Below are 23,365 nucleotides of genomic sequence, written 5' to 3'. Positions count from 1 at the left end.
CTTATGAATTTACAAATTGGTTTTCAGCAATGTCATGTAGATCTTGGCACGCTCATCTCCAAGTTAAAGTGTCCCTTTTTTTCTCCTCATATATAATCCTCACTATAATCTGACAAGCCACAGAAAGGTGGAGACCGCTCTGCTCAGGGTATTTTGTGAGTCAAAGACCAGTAAGTAAACTAAACTAAAGTACTCGAGACACAGTACTTTTATAAATAAACTGGAGTAATATGTGTGTGAAATCCAAGATTGTTACATTGATAACATTTTTATGTAGAAAATAATACATCTACACGGCTTGTAGAAAGATGCAGAGTTTAAATGATGTCCCTGTGCTTGCGTGGGTTTTCCTCTGGGTTATTCCAGTAAGTATCTCTAGCTAAGATCTGGGCTGTTCCCTGCGCTGGGGAAGAGTCAACGTAGACCAGACAAACTAGTAAGCATGTTGCATCACTCAGCTGCAATATTTATTCAGTGACTTTGACAGTGAGAGCTACACCTTTGGTCCATTTGACACGAAGCATAGTACATAGCAAACAATAGTACAGGCTGTTAAAAATGATCAACAATTATCAATATTAACCGACATGAAGATTGATACGTGATAGACTTTCCAGCCCGGGCCTATGTTCGACTGTCTCTGTATTCGAAAAGGTCAGGCAGCTGTCTGTAGCTTCGGATACATCATCTATTTGACATGAATTTTAAAAAAACTTCGTCAGAAGGGCCCCTTGAGAAACCGCCGTGCTGAGAGTGTAACTCCGCCCTTGTCTGTCTGTTCCAATTGTCATGTACAAATGAGCTCGAGTTTGCAAGTTTACTTTATTCCTTCACTTCGGCTGCAGGTGAGATCACTTCAGCAAAGAAACATGGATACTCGTCTCTTTGAGGGTAAAGATCATGCAGCTGCTTACCTGCGGTACAGAATAACGCCTCATGAATTAATCAGCAAGATTATGGACTTTGTGAAGAAAAAGGTAAGTGTACAGGGGCTGAAACGTATTCATATGTGTTGTGGTGTTGTGCTATGTAGCCCATGATACCTCTAAGTAAGACAGAAGCTTACTTATAAGTGCTCTTTGGACTTATCAAATGAATGCACAAAGGTAGATATTTGATTGTGAGCATTGTTCCCAATAATTAATTTGCATGGTGTAACTCCTATATTTCAAGACACCGAGCCAGTTGAACCTCGCAGTGGATGTGGGCTGCGGTTCAGGCCAAGGGACGATCCCATTTGCTCCGTTTTTCACCAAGGTTGTTGGAACAGACGTCAGCTCTGCCCAGCTGGAGATGGCGCGGACCAATAGCAACCCTCCAAATGTTTCATACAGGTAATTTATTGCATGTCATTCTACGTGTTTCACGGTGCAAAAGATCCTCCAAGGTAACTCTTTGGGACACCTTTCACCCGTTGGACATGATGGCTCCTTTTTGGTGGAACCGACATCAATAGTCCAACTGCTTCATATATTTGCTGTTCACAGTATATACTGAAATGCATTAAACCCCTTTTTCTCCCTACCTCCTGCTAAACTGTTGTGACTCTTGTGACCCCAGGCAGTGTCCAGCAGAGGACCTGCCATTTGCTTCTGGTGAGGTGGACCTCGTGACAGCCATAACGGCGGCTCACTGGTTCGAATGCCAGAAGTTCCTCCTGGAAGCTGACAGGGTGCTGAGGCCCGGAGGCTGCCTGGCTCTGCTGAACTGCAGCCCACTAATGGTTAAGCTGCAGTATGGGGATGTCTCCGACACACTCAATGACATCTGTCAAGAGGTACATTCAAAATGTAAAAATGTTCTATTGTTTAGAATTTCTAATATACAAATGACTGACTATGAAGCTATCAGCAGCTGACAAACAACAGATGGTGAAAGTCTGGATGGACATCGGCTCGTATTTTAAGGTAAAGCAACACATTTGATAATCAAATGTGTTGTTTTACCTTAAAATGTTAAATGTTAATGTTAGCAGCAACACGCAACGCGCATTTGGATACATTTCCCCACATCTCAGTCGAACAACATATATGATATGGTGATTCATTTGTGCGACCAAAAAGTTTACTTCTTCCAGACAAAGTTATGAAGTTAATTGTTAAGCCTGGCATGTTTCATTTCATACAAGAAGCTCTGAAGCTAACGAACTGTGGTTATCAAACACTTCAACCCGGGCAGTACATTTTTAAAGATAATGCCTTGTAGCCAGGCTGAGCAAACATGGTTGGCTAACAAATTTCCGATATGTTGACACAGCCAACTGCTCAGTAACAGTGGCTTAACCTTAACATTATGCTTAGCTAACATTAGGACTTACAGTTCAGTTAAACTGTCCTGGACTATGAACATGCTTCAGGCAGTTATGGCACATGACTTGGCTCTAGCTATGCTCAGGACATACTGGTATGTGACAGGAGGAGCAAACATTTGCAACCTTCCCCTCTGTGTTTTTGGAGCAAACACACCGTTTCAAGTAGATTTTCCAGCCATGCGAACATCAGCTTATCATAGGAAGAGCAGTTAGGGTCTTTGACAGAGCACCTAAGTAAATCTAATCTAATTCTAATGAAATCTAATTAAAATAGAAGGAGAAAACAATGATATGAAGCCATTGGGAACAAACTGATTGACCTGTGAGATAGGCCTTTGATAAAACATTTTTACCTCTTGGGTCTGCTGGTAATTCATTCAGTGGGATTGCGGTTAAATGTGAATTTTTAATATGTCAAACATTGTTTGATGCATGACCTTATGTGTAAGTGGTAGTTAAACCCCTTACACTTGCAGTATAAGTCATTGTATAATAATGAAGTCATTGTCTTGAAATATATTTTACAGACCATATGTAGACTGATTGGTATAAAAGCCAATAAACATTTTTTTAAATGTTTTTCCCCTAAATTAGACATTTGGAACAAGGAAAAGTTTGTACATCTGCATGCGAGCTATTTTGCAAATGCAGTGGCCTATCCAGATGTAGTTATTAATGAGAACTTCTTTTTCTCTCTCTCTCTCTCTCTCTCTTTTTCTCGATTAGTTTTACACTGCCCTGGTTCCTTTCACTAGTCCCTATTTAGGATTTTCATTGACCAGAGACCAAGTGAAGATCTACAAAGACATATATAACTCCTGCTCATACCCTGAGAAAGAGTGGTGAATGTTCCAGACTTTATTTACATCCACTACATCCATCAAGAGCTTAATCTGAATCATTGTTCTGCTTTCTTCATCCACATTTAAAATCACCACCCAGAAGACTGCATTTATGGACACAAAATTCTGTTCTGATTTTTTGATTTCACTAGGCATGATTGTTTCCCGGTAAAAAGGATCGTGCCGCTGACTGAATACACTGGCATGTTGAAGACCAGCCATTGTTACCAGAAACTACAAGAAACCGACCCAGCTGAGGCTGAACGTCTGCTAAATGACATCCAGAACAGGTGAGATCTTGAACTCCTACCCATCCACACGTCTAATCGTTAATGTTGATCTCTTACTCTTGACCTAAACTCTTCCATCAAAATCAACAAAGATGAAATTCATCTTTGAATACTGTCACAGTCTTTGGCATTAATCAGAGAAGCCAAACATTGCTTGACTAAGCTCAACTGTTAAAGGCTCTTACTGCTTTGATAATATAACCAACGTTAATTCCCCTGCCACTGACAGGACAGAATAGCCCAGCAAGCAAAATGTAAGGGCGGAGTTATTTAATTGCAATCAGTAGTCTGCTGTTGAGCTGTGTCAACAGGAAGACTGATCTTCCGTAACTCCTAGCAGCTTAAACATGGCCCACTCAGATCTCACATCCTAAACCTACCCTGAGACGCATGAGAAATGCTTCTGGAGGTGAAAGTTGAAGACCAGGCCAGACATGTCTGTCCATCTGATCCACCTTACCACATGAATCACATGGGAAACATTGAATTTGTATCAGCCAATCCATGACTACCACAGAAGTCCAATTACAAAGCAGCAAAACTCCCCAGCAAGATTTTCCAGTTCCCCCTCAGGGATCCCAAGGTGTGCTCTCTACCTTATCTCATGGGTTCATCAGGAGTTCCTCAAAGTGTCCTTCCACAGATTGACATTGTCCCTTGTCAACGTCCTTGAGGCTAACCAAAAATCTTTCTTCAAAGGAGTTTGCTTTGCATGACCATTAGTCCATCCAGTAATTCAGTCACATCCTGAAAAACCTGAATGTCCCCTCTTGTTTCCCCGTGTCTTCCATCTCAGGTTGCTGTCTGCCATGAAGGCGTCATCTCCTGATACCGAAGTTATGCTGATTTTTCCGTGTCCCTATTTGCTGGCACGCAAGCCTCTGTGATTCTGCTTGGCTGAATCCTGCACAAGTTTCCCCAGCCATTTTGGATTGTGACTGCACGTCTACTGGCCGTCAATCACGAAGAAAGCTTCTGTTTTTTGTGACCGGAAAGCTTAAAATGAATCAAGAGTGTCAGAAAGAAAGCAAATAAAACATCATTTTACTAGTGCAATGGTTTTAGTGTTGTTTTTTCACCGTGCCACCCACCAGATTTATTTTTGCAACCCCTTTCTAGGGAGTGTTACATACAAAATTCTACTTTTCTGACATTAACTTACGATGTCATGACCTGAGAGAGAGAAATCCACTTGCACCCACAATGGACATATCTGGAAGTAAACTTCACAGTCCTTGAATCTCAAAGACCTTCCCCCTGCCAAGCTTTGACACTCATATTGGGGATGTTATCCACTAAAATCTATCTACAACTTAAGAACATACGATTCCCTGCACTCCCACACTGAGCAGCTCTTTCCTCTTCAGCACCAAGCATCATATCTGCGCAGTTACTGCCATCTGCTGCTCTTTGTGCGTAAGTACATGCGCAAAAATCTTAATTTGGAAAAGATGATCATACAGCATTTCTTTTGGTAATATTTAGAAGCTGTGCTACTTTTTTCCTTAAGTGTCCCTTTTTTTCTCCTCATACTATAATCTGACAAGCCACAGAAAGGTGGAGACAGCTCTGCTCAGGGTATTTTGTGAGTCAAAGACCGGTAAGTAAAATAAACTAAAGTACTTGAGACACAATACTTTTATATCCAATTTATATCCAAGACTTTTTATATCCAAGATTGTTACATTGATAACATTTTTATGTAGAAAATAATACATCTACACGGTTAAATGATGTCCCTGTGCTTGCGTGGGTTTTCCTCTGGGTTATTCCAGTAAGTATCTCTAGCTAAGATCTGGGCTGTTCCCTGCGCTGGGGAAGAGTCAACGTAGACCAGACAAACTAGTAAGCATGTTGCATCACTCAGCTGCAATATTTCTTCAGTGACTTTGACAGTGAGAGCTACACCTTTGGTCCATTTGACACAGAAACATGGCTTTACGTCTATATGAGGGAAAAGCTCATGCAGCTGGCTACCTCAAGAACAGAGTAGTACCCCATGAAGTAATCAGCAGGATGATAAACTACATGAAGAAGAAGGTACGTTTTCAGCATTTTAACCGTCTGCAACGTGCAAAAAACAAGTCTTGCCAGGATGATCAGTACGAGTAAGTTCCAAAAATGCATCTATTATATGTTAACAGGTTTTGTAACATGACTGTCATGTTTCTACATACTTAATGTCACGGCTGGATTACTGTGTATTATCAGCCTTCTCATCAATGGGTGCCTACGGTAAATAGTGAATCACGGCCAGAGGAAGAGGAAAAATATTTCTGCAAACGTTTGATATGAGGTGTAATTAAATGTGAGATGCATCATTATGCGTAAAATAATGTCTCTCATGTTTAATTTCTGCAATCTGGCTTTAATTTACCACCTCTGTGTCGCCAGTTTGAGAAAATGGATCATCTGAAAAAAAGGAGAATAACTTCCCGTTATTGTAAGGTTCAATCATCAAGTAACTCTGTCAACAATAGATTCACAAGCAGATACACTGAACAATTGCGTTACTTCATTGCTTAAAGGCACCCAACAAGTTCGACCTCGCAGTGGATGTGGGCTGCGGGTCAGGCCAGGGGACGATCCCACTGGCTGCTTACTTCACCAAGATTGTTGGAACAGATAACAGCGCCACCCAGCTGGAGATGGCGCTCATCAATAGCAACCCTCCCAATGTATCATACAGGTGAGGTGGGGGATGGTTGTGGCTGCGGACTGTTGCAGAAAATCTTCAGCTGTAAGTTATTGCAAGTGATTCTTCATGTGTTGTTATTCTGCTACATCGTTCTGACTGTTGCGACCCCAGGCAGTGTTCGGCAGAAGAGCTACCGTTTGCTTCTGGTGAGGTGGACCTCGTGATGTCTATGTCGGCAGCTCACTTGTTCGACCGCCCGAAGTTCCTCGTGGAAGCAGACAGGGTTCTGAGGCCGGGAGGCTGCCTGGCTGTTGGGTGCCACACCAGCGACGCGGAGCTGGAGTATGGGGATGTCTCCAACACGCTTAACGACATCTGTAACGAGGTACATCCAAGATGTCAAAATACAATGTATGGACAAATGGTTTTAAAGTGGTTGTGCTGGTGTGCCTAACTTTTTCATTTAGTTGCACCCAATAATATATTTTAATTTAACTTCTTAACAAATTATGTGAATGAGTCATAGCAGCTATTTTGGTAATTCCTTTGGTCTGTGCAATTGTAGTTGGCAACAAAAAATCTTTTCCTTGTTTTGATTAGTTTTACGCTGCTCTGAGTCCTTTCCGACTTGATGGAGAACTAAGCTATGCAAAGATCTACTTGGAGATGTTTGACTCTTGCTCATACCCAGACCAAGAGTGGTGAGTGATTCAGATGTTGATGGGTTTTTTTGTATTTTTTTCTTTTTTTATTCAATATCTTTCATGGTTTTGGCCGCTCAAGAGTCTTTTGCATAACCAAAAAGTTAGCACTCACTCTGTCCAAGTTTTACTACATGGAGCTGAGCTGGATGATAGTTAACTTTTTAATGTTTAACATACTTAACATTAGCTAATATCAGCTATCATAGCTAATTTTAGTTAGCTAATTTCAGTCATTATAATTACTGAATTCTAACTAATATGTGTAAATTGATTTTAATTTTCTTTTTCTTTTCTTTTTTTAACCAGGACTGAGTGTTTGCGGATAAAAAGGATCATGCCACTGACTGGATACATTGGCATGGTGGAGAGCTATTCCAGCTACCAGAGTCTCCTACAAAAGGACCCCGCTGAGGCTGAACGTCTTTCTACTGACATCAGGAACAAGTGAGATATTTCTGACTCGTCCACAAGTCTAAGCTTTAACTTCTGGCCGTGCACTCTAACCTCCACTCACCTCCCACTGAACGTTGATCTCCTAATCTCCACCTAGAGTATGACATTGTATTTAATTACTACACACAGTTCTGCTGTCTGTCTCTGGAAAGAGTAGTCCTGTGGTTTGTCATGTGATAATTTATGATTAATGAATACCCTAACCACCTAAACTGGTTGGACCTAAAGAAGCCTCTAGGGATTAAGGAAGGGATTAGTGTTCTTTCCACTGCTCAACAGTAACTAGAACAACCATGTCAGGGTTCAGGTTTGCACCTTTGCCTGCCATCATGTTGACATTGCATCTGACCCCGATACCTATTCCTGCTGCTGGTGGGTCCACAAGGTGTAGTAGGTCATAGTCAGTGGTTGGGGTGGAGTGGGGTGGGACCATTTTGCTGAAAGATCAATGATATGTAACAATCATCCCATCTATTAATCCATTTAAATTCAGTAAAACCACTCTATCTCTTCTTATTTTCCCATGTCGTCCATCTCAGGTTGCTGTCTGCCATGAAGGTGTCATCTCCTGACACCGAAGTTACGGTGGTTGTGAAGTTTTTCTATGGGCTGGCACGCAAGCCTTGATGATTCTGACTGGTTGAAACCTGCACACCAGAGTTTCCCCCCGGTGTTTGGCTTGTGGTCTCATCAACAAAAGTAATGTGTCATTGTAAACATTTGTCAACAGTTGCACAGCACAAACGTCTACTGATTGTGACTCGATTGAGCAAATAAATAAATAAATAAATAAAGCTTTTGTTTTCGTGAACAAAAAGTGTTGTTTTTTTTTTTTTACCTATATACGCAACCGATTTCAATGCATTTTAATGTTTGACATCCTCAACTTCCTACATTGCTGTTTTTCATCATTTAATACACCAGTCTACAATATAAAACTGCATCTTTTCAAGTAAAGGCTACTTGTTCCTGTGCGACCCACCTCAGTAAACAACTGTTACATAAGAAAACAGAAATATTTCTGCAGTGCATTGAACAAAGAGCTGTTATCTACAAAATCATAGTTTCACATAGCAGCTCTAAGACAGGGCTCTTGCTGAATGAGGCAAACATCACAAACATGACTCTCAAGGGTTGGACGGTAAAGTTGACAGCACTTCCTCAATTCCTGGCTTGCTGTACTCTTTATGGCTGCAGACGCTAGGTACAGGTGAAAAGTGCAAATGTGAAAATCACTGCCTCCCTGCATGACATTAGCCCAATGTCCACCCACATTTCAAAGCATGAGAAACTGAATATACACCTTTGACAGTGCAAGATGGCTGGACAGTTAAAGTTCTGGCAGTTAATGTGTAACTTGGTGGTTAGATAACGACAAGCTCACAGTGCAGAGTCAAAGTCATCAGACGGTAAGAAGCTTTGAGAGGCACAAGCACTTGTCTGGAACTACTGGGCCCAGGTGCAACGAGACGGACCAGAGGGCTGCCACAATTAAGGAGTCGAAGTATTTGGTATGTTCTGCGGATTGACAAATAAGCCTGCAAGGACATTGGCACAGAAAGATGGCGGTACGTCTCTTTGAGGGTAAAGATCATGCAGCTGCTTACCTGCAGTACAGAGTAACACCCCGTGAAATAGTCAGCACAGTTATGAACTACATGAAGAAAAAGGTAAGTGTTCAAGTTTTCAGCACCTAATAAACGTGAGGTTACATCACTTTTTTTAGATGTCTCCTACATTGAGCTGTTTTAACATATAATTTGCAGCCTGTGCTACACTGTAAAGAAAGATTACTGAAAAAACGGTAATATTCTGGCAACATGGGGCACCAAAAAATCACTTTCTCTTTCGCTTTGATTTTAAATGAGGTCTTGTTTATCTTTTGGTCTTTTAATGTATAAGTAATGTTATTTACACACATAAACACAATGAAATTACCTTTAAATATGGCCATACAGCCTGTTTTCTCTCGCCACTGTTGCTGATAAGTGCTTGCTTATCGGGGAAATTATGGGTCTCTGTAAATAAATCAATCAAGGGGTATATTCTAGACCTGCTCAATTTGGAAACTGTCATGAGATTATTGTTTTGAATTAGCGCTATACAAATAAAGATTGATTGATTGATTTAAAACTGCAGAGGAGTGCTGTTATTAGTTGAGCTTTATAATATAATTGCATGTGAAAAGCCACGTGTATTTAATTAATATATAGACTTTTATTGTATATTTTTATGTGGAAAAAAATTAACTTTCTCCAAAAATGTGGAATTGTTATTCAGTTACAGATTTCTCATGTTACTTTACATTCGACGTGAATTCACAATGTTTTTTTCGTTTCATGAATATTTTAGTGTATCTCAAAAATACAGGCAAAATTTGTAAAATTTAAGATTTTTATTTTATTTTTATTTTTTTTTTACAGTGTATCAATCAAACTAAGATGGATGCCAAATTATTGTAACTCCTTCCCTTTTAGACACCAAACCAGTTCGACCTCGCAGTGGATGTGGGCTGCGGCTCGGGCCAAGGGACGATCCCATTAGCTCCGTTCTTCACCAAGGTTGTTGGAACAGACGTCAGCCCCGCCCAGCTGGAGATGGCGCTGACCAATAGCAACCCTCCAAATGTATCATACAGGTGAGGTGGAGAAAGATGTTGGAGGAGAACTCCATAAAACCAGGGTTGTAATCAGCCCTGCAATTACTGAGTAAAAATGCTCAAAGTCAAAGTAAATGAACTCATATTGCAATCCTACCTCCTGCGACTCCAGGCAGTGTCCGGCAGAAGAGCTACCGTTTGCGCCTGGTGAGGTGGACCTCGTGACAGCCATGACGGCGGCTCACTGGTTCGACCGCCAGAAGTTCCTCCTGGAAGCTGACAGGGTGCTGAGGCCCGGAGGCTGCCTGGCTCTGCTGAGCTACACCATGGACATGGAGCTGGAGTATGGGGACATTTCCAACACGCTCAATGACATCTGTAAAGAGGTACATCCTGTATCTAAAAGATTAAAATCAATGACTCACTATGTCAACATGTTTATATTTTGTTAATTGCAGTTTTCAGGGGGCAAGGCAGTGCCTCTGATACATGAGATGTAAAGTCTCAATACAAAAAACAGCTTTTTTTGGCTTCAAAGTGCCACTGAGCAGCTTTTAATGGAATGAAAAAGCTGAACGTCTTTGGGACGTGCCGATGCTAGCTGGTAACTAGCATGTTAACATCGGTTTTTCTTTCTCTTTTTGATAAGTTTTATGCTGCCCTGCTTCCTTTCCGAGATCCCTATATTGGATTGAGCTCTATGAAGATCTACTCTGACATGTTTGACTCCTGCTCATACCCGGACAAAGAGTGGTGAGTGTTAAGCACAATTGCAGGAACGTACATTGCCAACAGTTGGGGGTCTTGTGTATCTTGCTCATGGGCAAGTCAGTACATAGTCAAGGAGGAACACAGTCTGTCGATGACTTTTAACATCATTCACAAAATTATTACTCATGGGTTGTTGTTGTTTTTTTAAACCAGGAATGAGTGTTTCTGGGTTAAACGTATTATGCCTCTGACTGGGTACATTGGCATGGTGGAGACCTTCTCCAGCTACGAGATACTACGAATAAAGGACCCCGCTGAAGCTGAACGTCTTTCTAATGACATCCGGAGCAAGTGAGAAACTAACCTCCGACTCGTCTACAAGTCGTTAACTTCTGGCCAAGCCAGACCTCCACTCACCTGGCACTGATCTCCTAACCTCCACCTAAATTAATTTATCGTAATCCAAAACTGCTGAAATTCCTCTCTGAATACCGTCACAGTCTCAGAACGGCCAAACATTGCTTGACTAAGCTTAACTGTTGAAGGCTTTTACTGCTTTGATAATATAACCACCATTAATTCTCCTGGCACTGACAGGACAGAATAGCCCAGCAAGCAAAATATAAGGTGGGGAAGTGCTGAGCCATAACTTCAATGTGAATAAAAAAGTATGACATTTTATTTAATTAGTATCACAGTTTGGGAAGATTCCCTAAGTCTGGAAAGAGCTATGTTTGGTCTTATTGGGTCTTAATGGAGGACACAGAGTCTTTTGAGGTTTTAGTTTATTTAATACTTTGTTTCCTTTACTACTATGCAAATCATTTCAAATATGTAATCCATTAAGTCATTTTAGGTCCTGTTAAACCACTCTGTCTTCTTGTCTCCCCGTGTCTTCTATCTCAGGTTGCTGTCTGCCATGAAGGTGTCGTCTCTTGACACAGAAGTTACGGTGGTTGTGAAGTATTTCTATTTGCTGGCGCGCAAACCTTGATGATTTCCAGGAACGGTAACAGGTTAAATGGATTGAGATCTGGACCCAAGTGGACCCAAACTGTGCCAGCAAAATGCCACTGTTTCTCCACTCAATATACAGGTTTCTCCTTTAATTTGTCACCCGTCTGTATATTTATATATTTACTCTCCTAAGGATCATTTGAAAAGCTGGATCCGTACCATGTATCATATTTATAACAAGCATTTCATGTTTATTTTTATATAAAGATATTTTTACGAATGACGTAATGAACCTGCTGTTAAATGAAATCTAAAAATTAAGGAATGTTGACCTCTGGAGTGAACAATAGATGGAGCCGTCTAGTTGAAGTCCACTCTGAGTCTTAAACTGTACTAAAGTGTGTTTTTCTTGTATGAAATAGAGAAATCCACCTGCTCCCAGAAACTGCACCGCACTGAAAACAAGCCATTAGTCCGTCACATTAACAGATTTTTGTTGTCTTTGATTTAATCGGCGATATCATGTGTATTTAAACATAAACGTAATCGCTATCCTCCTCCATAACAGGACGGATATATAGTCGATGCTTGTACTTTGGATGGGTTGAATGTGAGCAAATGATCGCTCTGTTCATCCAAATGTAATCCAAGCATTTGGTTTCCGCCAAAATGTTTTTTGTTTCTGCTGATGAGATGAAAATAAAAATAGCATTGTGTCCCATCTCTTCTTTCATGTTCTTTTCCTGCACTCCTTTCCTCTCTTCCTTAGTCTCCCGTCCAAATTTACAACAATAATGAATCCAAGTCATTGGTGTCTCCCTGAGTGTCCTCCTCTCTGCTGTTATTTACATGTTCACAGATTGTTTAGGGCCATGAGAACAGATGGTAATTAACATGCATGGCCTCCAAATCCCCTGAATCTCAGAGACTTTGTCACTTTCCCCCTGCCAAACTTTGACACTCCCTTTTGGTGATGTTATGTACAGATAAAGTCTATTTTTATACCAAATAGTGTATTTATTGCATATTATTGAACCAGTTTCTCATGAGGCATGCAAGTGTTTCACTGCACCGTCCTTACACTCATGTGGGAGTAACACAAACCCGAATCAACTAAACACACACCACAAAATCACCAAACAATCCTTAATCTCCGTCTCTGCCTGTCAGGAGTCCATATGTATTTACAAGCCAGTCTCTATAAAACACCCTCTGTGCGTTTACTCCTCCACACCACTAGGGCAGTCATGAGCAGGGTGACCAGCACTGGCACTGCGATGAACGGGGCGAGGATGCCGATCGGCGGGTCGTGGAGGAGCCGGCCGGTCAGAGCGCAGTCGTGGAAGTAGATCCGATGGACGTGCATGAAGAAGCGGTCGACTATCTGATTGGGCCAGAAGCAGTCCAACCTCAAGGCCACCTGGAAGGTGCAGTTTTTTAGTCCCTCGTAGATCCTGCAGAGGGCGACAACACACAGTCAAAGACCCCCTAAATCATCAGGAAAAACTTGATCCGACTCCAGAGACAAACATCAAGTGTCATGAACCCATTCTTCTATGACGAATTTAGTAATCATTATGTTGGATCTGAGATTGAAATAGTCTCCCGTTGTGTCTTTGAAACGTCCTCTCAGAGCGGGCCCACAGCAGGGATTTTCTGTTGGAAGGGCTGAAAAAAAGGCAAAGGAGCGTCTAGAATTACCAGTGGGCTTAACGCAGCTAAATATAACTGCTAGGTGGTGGAGGGCAGGGGAAATGGAGATGCATACCAACAGGCTTGCGCCCTCAGTACAGCCGTGGCCCATCCATACCAGGAGGGATTCTGTTCCGGATGGCCCGTCTGTTTAACTGCATAGCTGGAGGCCCAGTGGGCAAGTGGTCAGAGAGCCACTTAAAGGGAAAGTCAACCCAACATTAAGAGTCTTATTTATAAGAAAAGTTGATTTCTGAGTCTCATTTTAAACTCAAAAACTGACACTTTAGGGTGACAGCCGACCCAGCCCACATTCCCAAAGCATTTCAGGATCACGTCAGCTGTCGTCTAACGAAAGGGGAACGGGTTATCAGATATGTTCTTTCACCTTGAAATATGGCCAAATATCTCTCTTGATTTTCCTTATTTACCATGTTTTCAGTTGCTTATCAATCAGGGAACGGTGAAATGTGGTTTACAGCACTTGTTGATGCTGAACACAGCAAAAAACATCATAGGAAAACATCGTGGTTCTGCTTAAACCTGTGTTGGTTCCCACGATCACAAATGGATAAAAAGGGATTAAACTTGATAATAGTTCTGAATTGAGGATCATGCTTGCAGTCATAGTTAAGCTGGGGTTTTAAGGTGAAGCAACGGTCACAAGCATGCTGTGTTGAGCTACAACTCTGCGAAAGTGTTTTCAGACTAAATATAAACAAGACTCGAGAGAGAATGGAGGGTTTTTATGGCTCTGAGTAAAACAGTGTGAGTGATGCCATCGTGATCTTTTTAAAAAACATAATTTGTGTTTTATATCAAGCAAGTCCTGAAGTGAAGCTGCACGCATGCATGGCATTCACACCAACACAGTGTGGTGCATTGAATGGAAATACAGTTGGAAATAATTCTGACTTAGTCAAAAGTTGCAGAACTTGTTCCACATGCTATAGATGAAGATGGACACGCCTTCACTGTATGTTTGGTTATGTAAGCTGTTATATAATCTCAGTCAGGGAGAAACAAAGGACGGAAAAAACCCTTCGTTTGGCCCCAGTAATAGGTAGTGACCCTCATTTAAGCCTTATGTAAGTAATTTGATAAATGAATAAAACATCTCTGTTTGGTGGACATCTAAGCAGCCTCCTGTAACAATGCAGCGGACCTCAACTACTTTGGGATTCATGCCTGTCGAAGCCTTTCACTTTCAAGGACGACCCATTTCAGTTTCAAAAAACAATCAGACCTTTTTCTCTTCCTCTTGTCCACTTGGCAGACGATGTGGTTTGAATTGGGCGTTTCAGTATTTGCCACTGTGTACGTTGGTGTTTGGATCTCACCTGCATGACAACGTGGCCGTGGCCTAATCTGACTGCCGACAAGTGGACAAATTAAAAGTGGGGAAAAGTATTTACAAAAACAAAACACTCCACGTAATGGAGGGTTTTTAGTTTCAGAGATGTGTGGTTGTTTTTGAACAATCACAGGAGTAATTAAGCTTATTGTCCTTTACATATTATGAAGACCATCAGTGTTAACAGTTAAAAACAAAGTGAAATTAAAGTGAATTTAAATATACATACAGTAGATGTGTTGAAAGTCAGGCAAAAGGATTGGATGATAGAACGTTACAGCCCAGTAGCCACGATAAAATGTCGGCATATAACATTTCAGTAAACTCCGATTTTTGACAAGATGTTGGGACATTTTTGGTGGTTTATGCAGCAACAAAACATCTATAAGAAGGTGAGACATTTTCCAGCCATCTTTGAGGTGTCAGAACTGGGTCGTTTTAATAATCCAGACATCCGAACATTTTCTGGCTGTGTTTGTGGCCACAAATTCTGGTATTTTTAACAAGATGGCGAGACACTTTCTGGCCGTCTTCCGGCGACAAACCAGCTATTTTTAAATGAGGCATAAGGACACAGTACTTTTGACAAGATGTTGGTACAGTTTTCTGGATGTATTTACGTTGACAAAACTGGCTATTTTAAACATTATGTTGGGACACTTTCCAGCTGTGTTTGTGGCCACAAGTTTTGGTATTTTTTGACTAGATGTTGGGACATTTTTCAGCCATCTTTGAGGCAACAAAACTGGGTACTTTTAAAGAGACAACTGAACATTTTCCATCTGTCTTTGACGCAGCAAAACAGGTAACTGTAATAAGACGTGGGGCCATTTTTCAGGCTTGTTATAACCATGTATATCAAGTACTTTGTAGGAGTTTTATTTCATCTTTAAACAGTTGTATATTAGTTTGCTCCCACCCACAAGCCTTATTCATGCATTTATAGTCTGCTGGTTCATTTGTCTATCGCTAAGCCAGACCTCAACGATGGCGTCAAACGTCGTTGCTAGGAGTTTCGTGATGCAACTGCAAACCCTCGATGCGCCTGTACAAATCTTTTAAGATGGCTTACAACTGCACACTCAGACACAAACACACCCACACGCACGACGAGCACCACCACCAATTATGTGCTGCTGGACCAAGAGAGGACAGCGAGCCAGCAGGGAAATCACAGTTTTGACAGTAGCTTCTCGTGTGGGCCTCTCAGCTCCTTTCACCCTCCTGTCTGACTCATCCTCTGAGTGCCTGTGTTTGGGAAAGGACTGCTCCGAGACACCGACTAACACACACACTATATAGTGTGCGACAGATTAAAAGGCCGCGACCAAGTGAAGTGGAGTTGGTGATGGCCATCAGGCAACAGCCACGGAGGCAGTTTGAAGATGTGTCATCAGAGCAACATATTGTGGGCAGCATAAGTTAAGGCAAAAAACATGATTCCTCCACAAACCACTAGTCCTGTATGGACAATGGGGACAAATGATTATTTGATGTTGTGCTTTGTGCTTCATGTAATGCTTTTATGTATTTAAAGGGAAAGTTCACCCCCAAATCGGACAATTTTGAACTGGTTTTCAACTAGAACCAGTTCTTGATTCCCATCCCTATCATACCCCCTTTTGTCCAAGGTGGTTTGAGTGCGAGTCGGAGCCAGTACCTATTCTCTAACCAGTTCTTTGCGCTTCGACAGCCAAATAACTGGTTCAAGAGTGCCACCAATACTTTGCTGGTCTAGAACAAAGAACCGTTTACTGGGGGTGGGATTATTGTGACCAATGACCAACTAAAACCCTATGACTTCCATTTTTACAAACCAAGTGTAGCATGTTGTCTGACTTATCGACGGGAGAATACGCTGGCAATTCGGCAATTTATACGCTCACGTAAGGACATTATTCTAAGGTGGGACTCTTGCCTGTGGAATAACATACCAGTTCTTAGAGGGTTCGCAACCATCTCCAAACCAGCACTTGGTTTGCTTTGGTATTAGTAGCTTATTTTTTGCATGACCCAGTAGGTGAACTCACTCCATGGTGTCCGGCCAGCTGCACCACAGGCCCCGCTCCAGCCCTCCCATGTCAAACATGAACTTGGCGAGGCAGAAATCATTGATCTTACTCTCATAGAGTGCTCCGTTGCAGCCTGACACTGATGGAAGGACTTGAGCTAAAAAGGATAGGAGACAAAAAATGCATTAATCATGTCATAAACATGACACAGAGTTGACTGCAACTGGGTGATCATTTTTTTTCAGTGATTGGGCCGCAAAACTTTGCATCATTGTAGGATACAAAAGAATTAACAAAGCACTAAAGAGGTTATCTGCTGTGTTCAATTCTTGATAATTGGGAATATGTTTGTGCAACAAACAAGGTCATGTCCTGGCAATGGTTTTTCCTATTGGACCATTTCTTCCCTATTAGGCTGTTACTTTCGTTAAGAAAAGATTTTAATTTGCAGTCGGAGTCCCAATCCCATTTGTTTACTTCAGAGATGCGTGTAAACAGCCTCTTAACGTGGAGGCAGACCGGCGTCATCCCGCAGGACTCCGAACTCAATGTAACACCACTGAGCAGTACAGTAGGAGAGGGAGCTTAAGCTGGCGGAAAAGGGCCCCATGTGGAACGAACAGGTTGTTGTTACGATGGAGAAACATGGTGGATCTCGGTCTGCAGCGGCCTGATAAGGGCCAACCGTGTGCCCATTATGTTTGCTCTGTCTCAGCTGGCTCTCGAGGCTCTGCAACGCTCAAAGGAAGACTGAATGTGTTGACACGGGGATTTCAAAAAGAGATGCTACTGAAAGGAGAATGTGAAAAATGGACAAGACCCCTCACTGGTGCAGCACGCATCTTCAAACAGAGGCTTGAGGAGATTCGATAAAAACTAAAGTGAGGTGAAAAAGCATCAAACACTTGCAGAAACGGAGCATATAAATGGTAATTCTGCAAAAAAATGAAGCGTCTATTAGCTTGCTTATCACCCACAGAGTTGTGAGGATGTTATGTTTCACCTGTTTGTCTGTTTGTTGGCAACAGCTCAGAGAGAAATCTGACATTCAGGCGTTCAAAGATGCCTTCCAACTTGGCTGCTAACCAGCATTGCATTCATATTTTCCAGGAAAAATCAAGGCAAACCACGACAGATGCTACAGCACTTTCTATCGACTGATGCCTTCAAGTTTTTCCATATTTTTGGCTAAAGGAAACACCCATCAGTCTAGCAGGAATCATTAATTCTGCCTGCCTTTCCAGGACTTAATAGTTATGGATTTTCAGAAAGTGATGCTCATGAATATGACATGATCCATCGAGCTCAGATGTCACTCATGTTTAGCCAGCTGCTCTGGTGCTCAGCATGAGGGCCTAATTTTCACATTCTCCCATTCATGTCAGGCTTGAAGTAAAGCTCAGCGACAGTGGGTTTTCAAAAGCCCGTCAGGAGAGGAGTGTTGAAAGCATTCGCACATGTCAGATTCCTATTATGCTGCATGCTCGTCCTTCATGGAAACATGTTACTGTATTGAGAGGTCGTATGAATCACACGTCCATACCACTTGTCGTGGAGGATACAATTTAGGATTGTAAGATCAAGATTTTACACACAACCACTGATAAAATATGATATATTGTTGTAGATCAGACGACCCAAAAGTATATTAAATTGTTACAGTCATCTGCAACACCACCAAATGGTTCGTAATTATAATCCTATAATCCAATAATAAGAAGGCAGGCATAGAGACCAGTTTTCTACACCATATTGCTGGATTGAATCATTTTTGAATTAATACCAACAATGGATGTAAGACATTTTTGCTTAGAATACCTAAATGTTTTTTTGTGATGCAAAAGTTCGTATAAAATTGCCTTCGGACAACCTGTAGGAGTGTAGAAAGACAATTTCCGAAGAAATTGCAGTGATTGCTGAAGGTTGAAAAGCTGACTCTGAACTGCATTGCTGGCTTCAAAAGTTGAATAATACCAATACTGAATGAAAGACATTTATACTTATAATACTCTGTAATACTACTTTCTCAAGTTAACGTTGCTGCTGTACTTTTAACTGTCAAGAGTATTTTGACAGTGTGATATCACTACTTTTTATTAAGTAAACAAAAACAAAACAGATTGTAGACACATTCTGACGCTAAACTGCATTGCTGGCTTCAAAAGTTGAATAATACCAATAATGTATGAAAGACATAGAATGTTTTAAGGTTTGTTGAAAAGCTGACAAATGAATGAATGAATAATATAATACAATTAATCAATAAACCAGCCATGCAAAACAACAACAAACAAAATCCAAAATGGGATTTCTTTGAACTTACTGATGTAATGTATGCTATTAAACATGTTTTAAGCTACACTGTATGCATACAAACACTTCCAAATATAAAATTAAATAACTCTACACTTATACAATATCCAAAAATCCATTTAACCCGAAATTCAATGAGTTCAGTTTAAATCTTTTCAAATAATTTGAGGATTCAGTACCACAAACACTCACCTGCCACCAACAACACAAGTCCTGCTTTCAGGAGCGACACGCTCTCCAGAGCCATGCCGAACACCAACTCCAAGACGTTTTACACGCTCTGCTCACTCCCTGGAGATCAACTGCACATATCTCATTCTTCCCCCTGTATTCTAACCAAAGCCACTGATTTATTCACCTCACCACAACGTTAGAAATATATTAACTACAGCTCAACAAGGACCGTGCGTAAAAGCCCCCTTGACCTTCCACAGTGGCAGCCTCCTTCCCTCACCGCAGCCCTAATCATAGACGCTCTGCCTGTCATCTGATCCCCTTGTCCTGCTGCTTACAGCGTTGGAGCTGCTCGCAGGGGACAAAACAAAGTCAGACACCAAATTTAGTGTCGGTCTTAATGAAACCAGGGAGTCATGACAGGGAAAAATAACAATATTATGAAATGAAGCCCTAATTGAGGGTCATTTTATGCAATTATCAAAGCATAGCGGATAAATTAGATAAACTTGAATGAGTTGTAAAAAATTCCCAATGAATTCACACCGTATGTCATATGTTGAATATGAAAGCTAATTTTCTACAGCATAGGCCTTTAAATACGCAATTATCACAATTTATAATCTTTCGAATGCTATCATTTGAATCATTTGAATGCTATTTGCTCTAATTTGCACTATAAGATAACACATCATTACACTCATAAGCTTTTAATTAAATCCCCTTTGAGTCAAGTTTTGCCAATTACTTAAATATAATTTGTAATGGATTACTTGGAATACCCTCGTAACTGTCAGCTTTTGTTCCGTAAACATCCGATCAAAAAAATCTCATGCCGGACTCACACGGGGCACCATTTCAGTAGCACAAAGACACAATTCCCATTTCCATGTCACACTCGTATCAGAGCAAAATCTTCATGCAGCTCGCTAATTGAATGTTTTATCTGCAGATTTCTGTACAGGAGCGGAGTGACAGTTCATTAGTATTCTCAAGGCTGCTCTGCGTTGTGCTGCCACCCAGTGAGGCTGCCTGTGCTGCTGCTGCTGTTGTGTGTGACTAATCTCATAGCTCAAATAAATGTTTTCATGCATCTCTTATGATATACTGTCGCGTGCAGACTGACAGACAGTGTAATTTCCCTCAGGTTCATGTTTTAGAGGGTAGATTTGTTTGTTCTGTTCGTTTTTTCGTCACACTAGAGGGACCTTGTACACATTTCAGCACTGGTTTACATGGTTGCAAAAGGCATATTTAAATCAGGGGAACACAATGCTGATGTTAAGGGACTGTTTACAAGTTACTGGACTAGGTAGACGGGCTAAAGCGTATGTTTCTCTATATAAAAAAGCATGAAACCTTAGATCACCATTAATAACTGAAAACTGAAACTTTAAGATTTAAGAATGATTTAAAATAAAAACTATATCGACTAATATATAGATGATAGTCATGAAAGTGCTGAGGATGTCTCACATCCTAGGAAAGAAGCTGCTGTGTAGTTTGGTGGTACGGCAGTGGATACTTCTGTATCTTTTGCCAGATGGCAGCAGGTAGACAAACTGAAACTTTATATTTAATTTAATTGGTTTACATTACAGTCAGGGCCGGATTAAATGTAAAGATTACACTAGGCAGACTGTATTCTTTGGGCCTCCCTATACAGACATTTGGTAAAGAAACTAAATAACTAAAATGCCACGACTATTAATATGCTCATTAATGAAGTTAGGTGTATTTTTCAGCGTATCTATTGATATTTCAGTACTCATAAGAGATTGGTTACTCATGTATTTGTAGGAAAAGTTGAGTATGCTTCCAAAATGTATAAATGAATATATGAACAATGAAAGTAAGTTTAGGATCGCAGATTATTTTAACATGTAAGATAATGGCCACCTATCGAATGTATACTCAAAACCAATATGGGGCTGCATATCACTAGAGTAACTGCTAACTGCTGCTAACTCTAGCTTCCATTAGCTACTTAGCTCAGTTAGCTGTGCAGCTTGTGGTCCCGACCGGGAGTTCAGAGAATCAGGGGAGTGTTGGTGTTTGCACCACTGGCACAGGAACGTTGGTCCAGAACAGGACATGGCTAGCTGGTTATGTTATTCATGTTTGGTTAATATTTTTAGGTATTTTTTTTATGTTTTCAACTAATATTCTTACATATTGCACCTTTTAGTGTCTCTAAAGGGAAGAATAAAATAATACAATTTTGATTCAGGATGAGAAAAGTTAAATTACCTTCCTGTTCATCAAAAAAGTTTTGGCTACAGCAAAAACAAAACCCTTCTTCCTTTGTCTGACACCACCAAATCATTTACATACAGTCCCTTACCTCTGGTAACTAGGCTTTAGAGTGTTCATAAGGACTTTTAAATGAATTCTCATTGTTATGAGCATAATATTGATGAAAAATACAAGCCCGAATGTGATTTAATGTCCCTCAGGGGCTTCATGATTCATGCGAGCTGCAGAGAAAAAGCCTCAAACTTGAGTAATTCTCCCTGAACTCCCCTAGAGAGCAGCAGAGCACACTGAATGAACCCCCTCCTTGGCACTGTGGGAACATATGAGGCATCAACTCGGTCCTTTTTTGCACCTCTTGCTGCCTGAGCTGTGGAGTCATTTTAGTTATAGAGCCAGTTTACACCCCGAGTTTTCACCTTACATGGATCACAAATCAATATCTCTTTGTCCTCGCCGATTTGCCAGCTGCTTTCATACTTTCACATCAGTCTACAAACGGAGCCAGAGAGCGGAATAGGGTACACTGGCTTGTAAAATGAGTGGCCCTGAAAATGGTATAGAGCTGCTGGAGCCCCATTAGACTGGCATCGTCAAAGTTTATAGGCTGTGGCTTCCAGTGGCGGATATTTGCAGAGGCTGTCCAAGGAAACTTTTTCTGCAAGTCTACAACAGAAATGAAGCAAATGCTTTGTCTTTTAGCTGTAAAATAACCAGTCTCCCTTTAAAAAAATCTATATAATTTAAGATATCTTTCTTTTTTCTATTTATAGACTGTCTGTTTCTTGAATTTATCTCTCTAAATTATGAATACGTTGCTCTGCAAAGGCTACAAATTAAGTAATGAAGTTATGAAAATGTGAATAAAAAAGTCACCACCAAAAGTGGCTCCACACCACCCAGCGGGGGCCAAAAAAACAAGAATCTGCTCCTGACAGGTGTATTGACAGCCGCGATGGAGCCAAATAGCCAATCAGGAGAGGTGATAAGTGAGGTGGGCGGACATCCAAAAAGAAAGAAAAAAAGAAAATACAAAACGCTCCTAATCTTTTGGGTGTGCGGTGTGATAGGCTGGAAGACGCGTCAATCACAGCGTGGAGGCGTGTTCGGACCCCCCCCAACCCTCCATCCCAGCACACACACGCTCCTCCACCTCCCCCCCAACCCCCCCCCTCCCCCCCTCCCCCCCTCCCAAGCCACCGGCGCTATGGCAGTGTGAGGAGTAAATGGCTCGGAGTGTCCGCTGTGGAAAGCGACCTAAACACTGGTCTGGGAACTGATAAACAAACACAACAAAAGCGCGGCGCGTAAAAGCTCTCCACGGCGCGCGGAAGCTGTGCCAGTTCTCCAAGAAGACTCCGACGGTTTTCTTCTTCTTTTTTTTTTTTCTTCTTCTTCTTTTTTCTTTTTGTTGCTTGTTTATTTTTGCGTGTGTGCCTGTGTGTGGTGGGAAAAAAACCGAAGGATATCTCTCTTAATTGGACATGTGAGTTACGGGAGTTTAACAAGACGAGCAGCCCCGCTTTCTCCCTCAAAGATGAAGTTCCCCGCTTGCCTCCTCGTCACTTTGGTGGTGATCCGATCGAGTGCAGCGCAGTCAGGTGAGTGCTTGGATGCGCGTCTCATGCGCCCGGGTCAGAGTGACCAAGTGAGGGTCCGAACACCTCCTTCATGTTTGCGCAAATCCGCGCGTATGAGCAGAAATGTCTGATTTGGCTTGAATGGACACGATGGTTTCACACCTGTCGTGTGTGTGTTTTTGCTTTACATCACTGGCGCAACTTAACACAACTTCACGTGCAGCCACGCTGGATTTGAATCGTCTCATGCAGACTCACACCTGCAGCGGGACTGTGAGATTGTGTTGTCGAGCCCTGCGTAAAAATCTCAAACTCCCCTCCTTTTGATTTGCTTTTACGCTTATTTGTGGCACATTTTGAGCGGACATCCACTTTAGTATTCTGCCAAAGTGTAATCTGTGCTCTGAATCCGCTGAAAGACAGAGGATCTGTGGTGTTAGCGCAGCGCACACCAGCCCCGCACCATTATCTATTCACACTGC

At 41.5% G+C, this 23,365-nt stretch overlaps 5 protein-coding genes across 10 annotated transcripts in view; 4 read left to right on the top strand and 1 right to left on the bottom strand.

Annotated features, from left to right (window-relative positions):
• Nucleotides 1-851: 851 nt before the first annotated feature.
• On the top strand, nt 852-4,494 carry LOC311253612 (uncharacterized protein). Its single transcript, XM_084347704.1, has 6 exons — nt 852-977; nt 1,174-1,334; nt 1,561-1,777; nt 3,038-3,153; nt 3,306-3,443; nt 4,240-4,494. Exons 1-6 carry the CDS (start codon nt 870-872, stop codon nt 4,328-4,330), a joined length of 831 nt encoding a protein of 276 aa, XP_084203830.1. The 5' UTR covers nt 852-869; the 3' UTR covers nt 4,331-4,494.
• An 881-nt stretch (nt 4,495-5,375) lies between these two features.
• On the top strand, nt 5,376-7,955 carry LOC311252958 (putative methyltransferase; the record flags this gene model as incomplete). Its single annotated transcript, XM_084346622.1, has 6 exons — nt 5,376-5,483; nt 5,972-6,132; nt 6,253-6,466; nt 6,682-6,782; nt 7,092-7,229; nt 7,778-7,955. The coding sequence occupies 6 exons, from the start codon at nt 5,376-5,378 to the stop codon at nt 7,863-7,865; spliced, it is 810 nt and encodes a 269-aa protein (XP_084202748.1). The 3' UTR covers nt 7,866-7,955.
• Nucleotides 7,956-8,800: 845 nt separating this feature from the next.
• On the top strand, nt 8,801-11,554 carry LOC311253613 (putative methyltransferase; the record flags this gene model as incomplete). Its single annotated transcript, XM_084347705.1, has 6 exons — nt 8,801-8,908; nt 9,716-9,876; nt 10,010-10,223; nt 10,487-10,590; nt 10,762-10,899; nt 11,455-11,554. The coding sequence occupies 6 exons, from the start codon at nt 8,801-8,803 to the stop codon at nt 11,540-11,542; spliced, it is 813 nt and encodes a 270-aa protein (XP_084203831.1). The 3' UTR covers nt 11,543-11,554.
• A 983-nt stretch (nt 11,555-12,537) lies between these two features.
• LOC311253614 (receptor activity-modifying protein 1-like) lies at nt 12,538-19,324 on the bottom strand. Its single transcript, XM_084347706.1, has 3 exons — nt 19,069-19,324; nt 16,582-16,720; nt 12,538-12,959 (listed from the first exon to the last, which is right to left on the bottom strand). Exons 1-3 carry the CDS (start codon nt 19,121-19,123, stop codon nt 12,704-12,706), a joined length of 450 nt encoding a protein of 149 aa, XP_084203832.1. The 5' UTR covers nt 19,124-19,324; the 3' UTR covers nt 12,538-12,703.
• A 3,221-nt stretch (nt 19,325-22,545) lies between these two features.
• Nucleotides 22,546-23,365, top strand: part of LOC311253432 (receptor tyrosine-protein kinase erbB-4-like) — a 305,493-nt gene continuing 304,673 nt past the window's right edge. For all 6 annotated transcript variants that reach the window (XR_014621681.1, XM_084347398.1, XM_084347397.1 and 3 more), the window contains exon 1: nt 22,546-22,904. Coding sequence is in view for 5 of the 6 variants with exons in the window: in XM_084347398.1 (XP_084203524.1) it covers nt 22,841-22,904 (64 nt within the window). In the remaining variant the exon portion in view is untranslated. The remainder of the gene's footprint in view (nt 22,905-23,365) is intronic.

Source organism: Pagrus pagrus, assembly GCF_965226575.1.
Source record: "Pagrus pagrus genome assembly, chromosome: 24".
In the NCBI taxonomy this organism is placed as follows: Eukaryota; Metazoa; Chordata; class Actinopteri; order Spariformes; family Sparidae; genus Pagrus; species Pagrus pagrus.
Note: the sequence above shows the minus strand (reverse complement) of the source record. Positions and strands in the feature narration are given on the sequence as shown.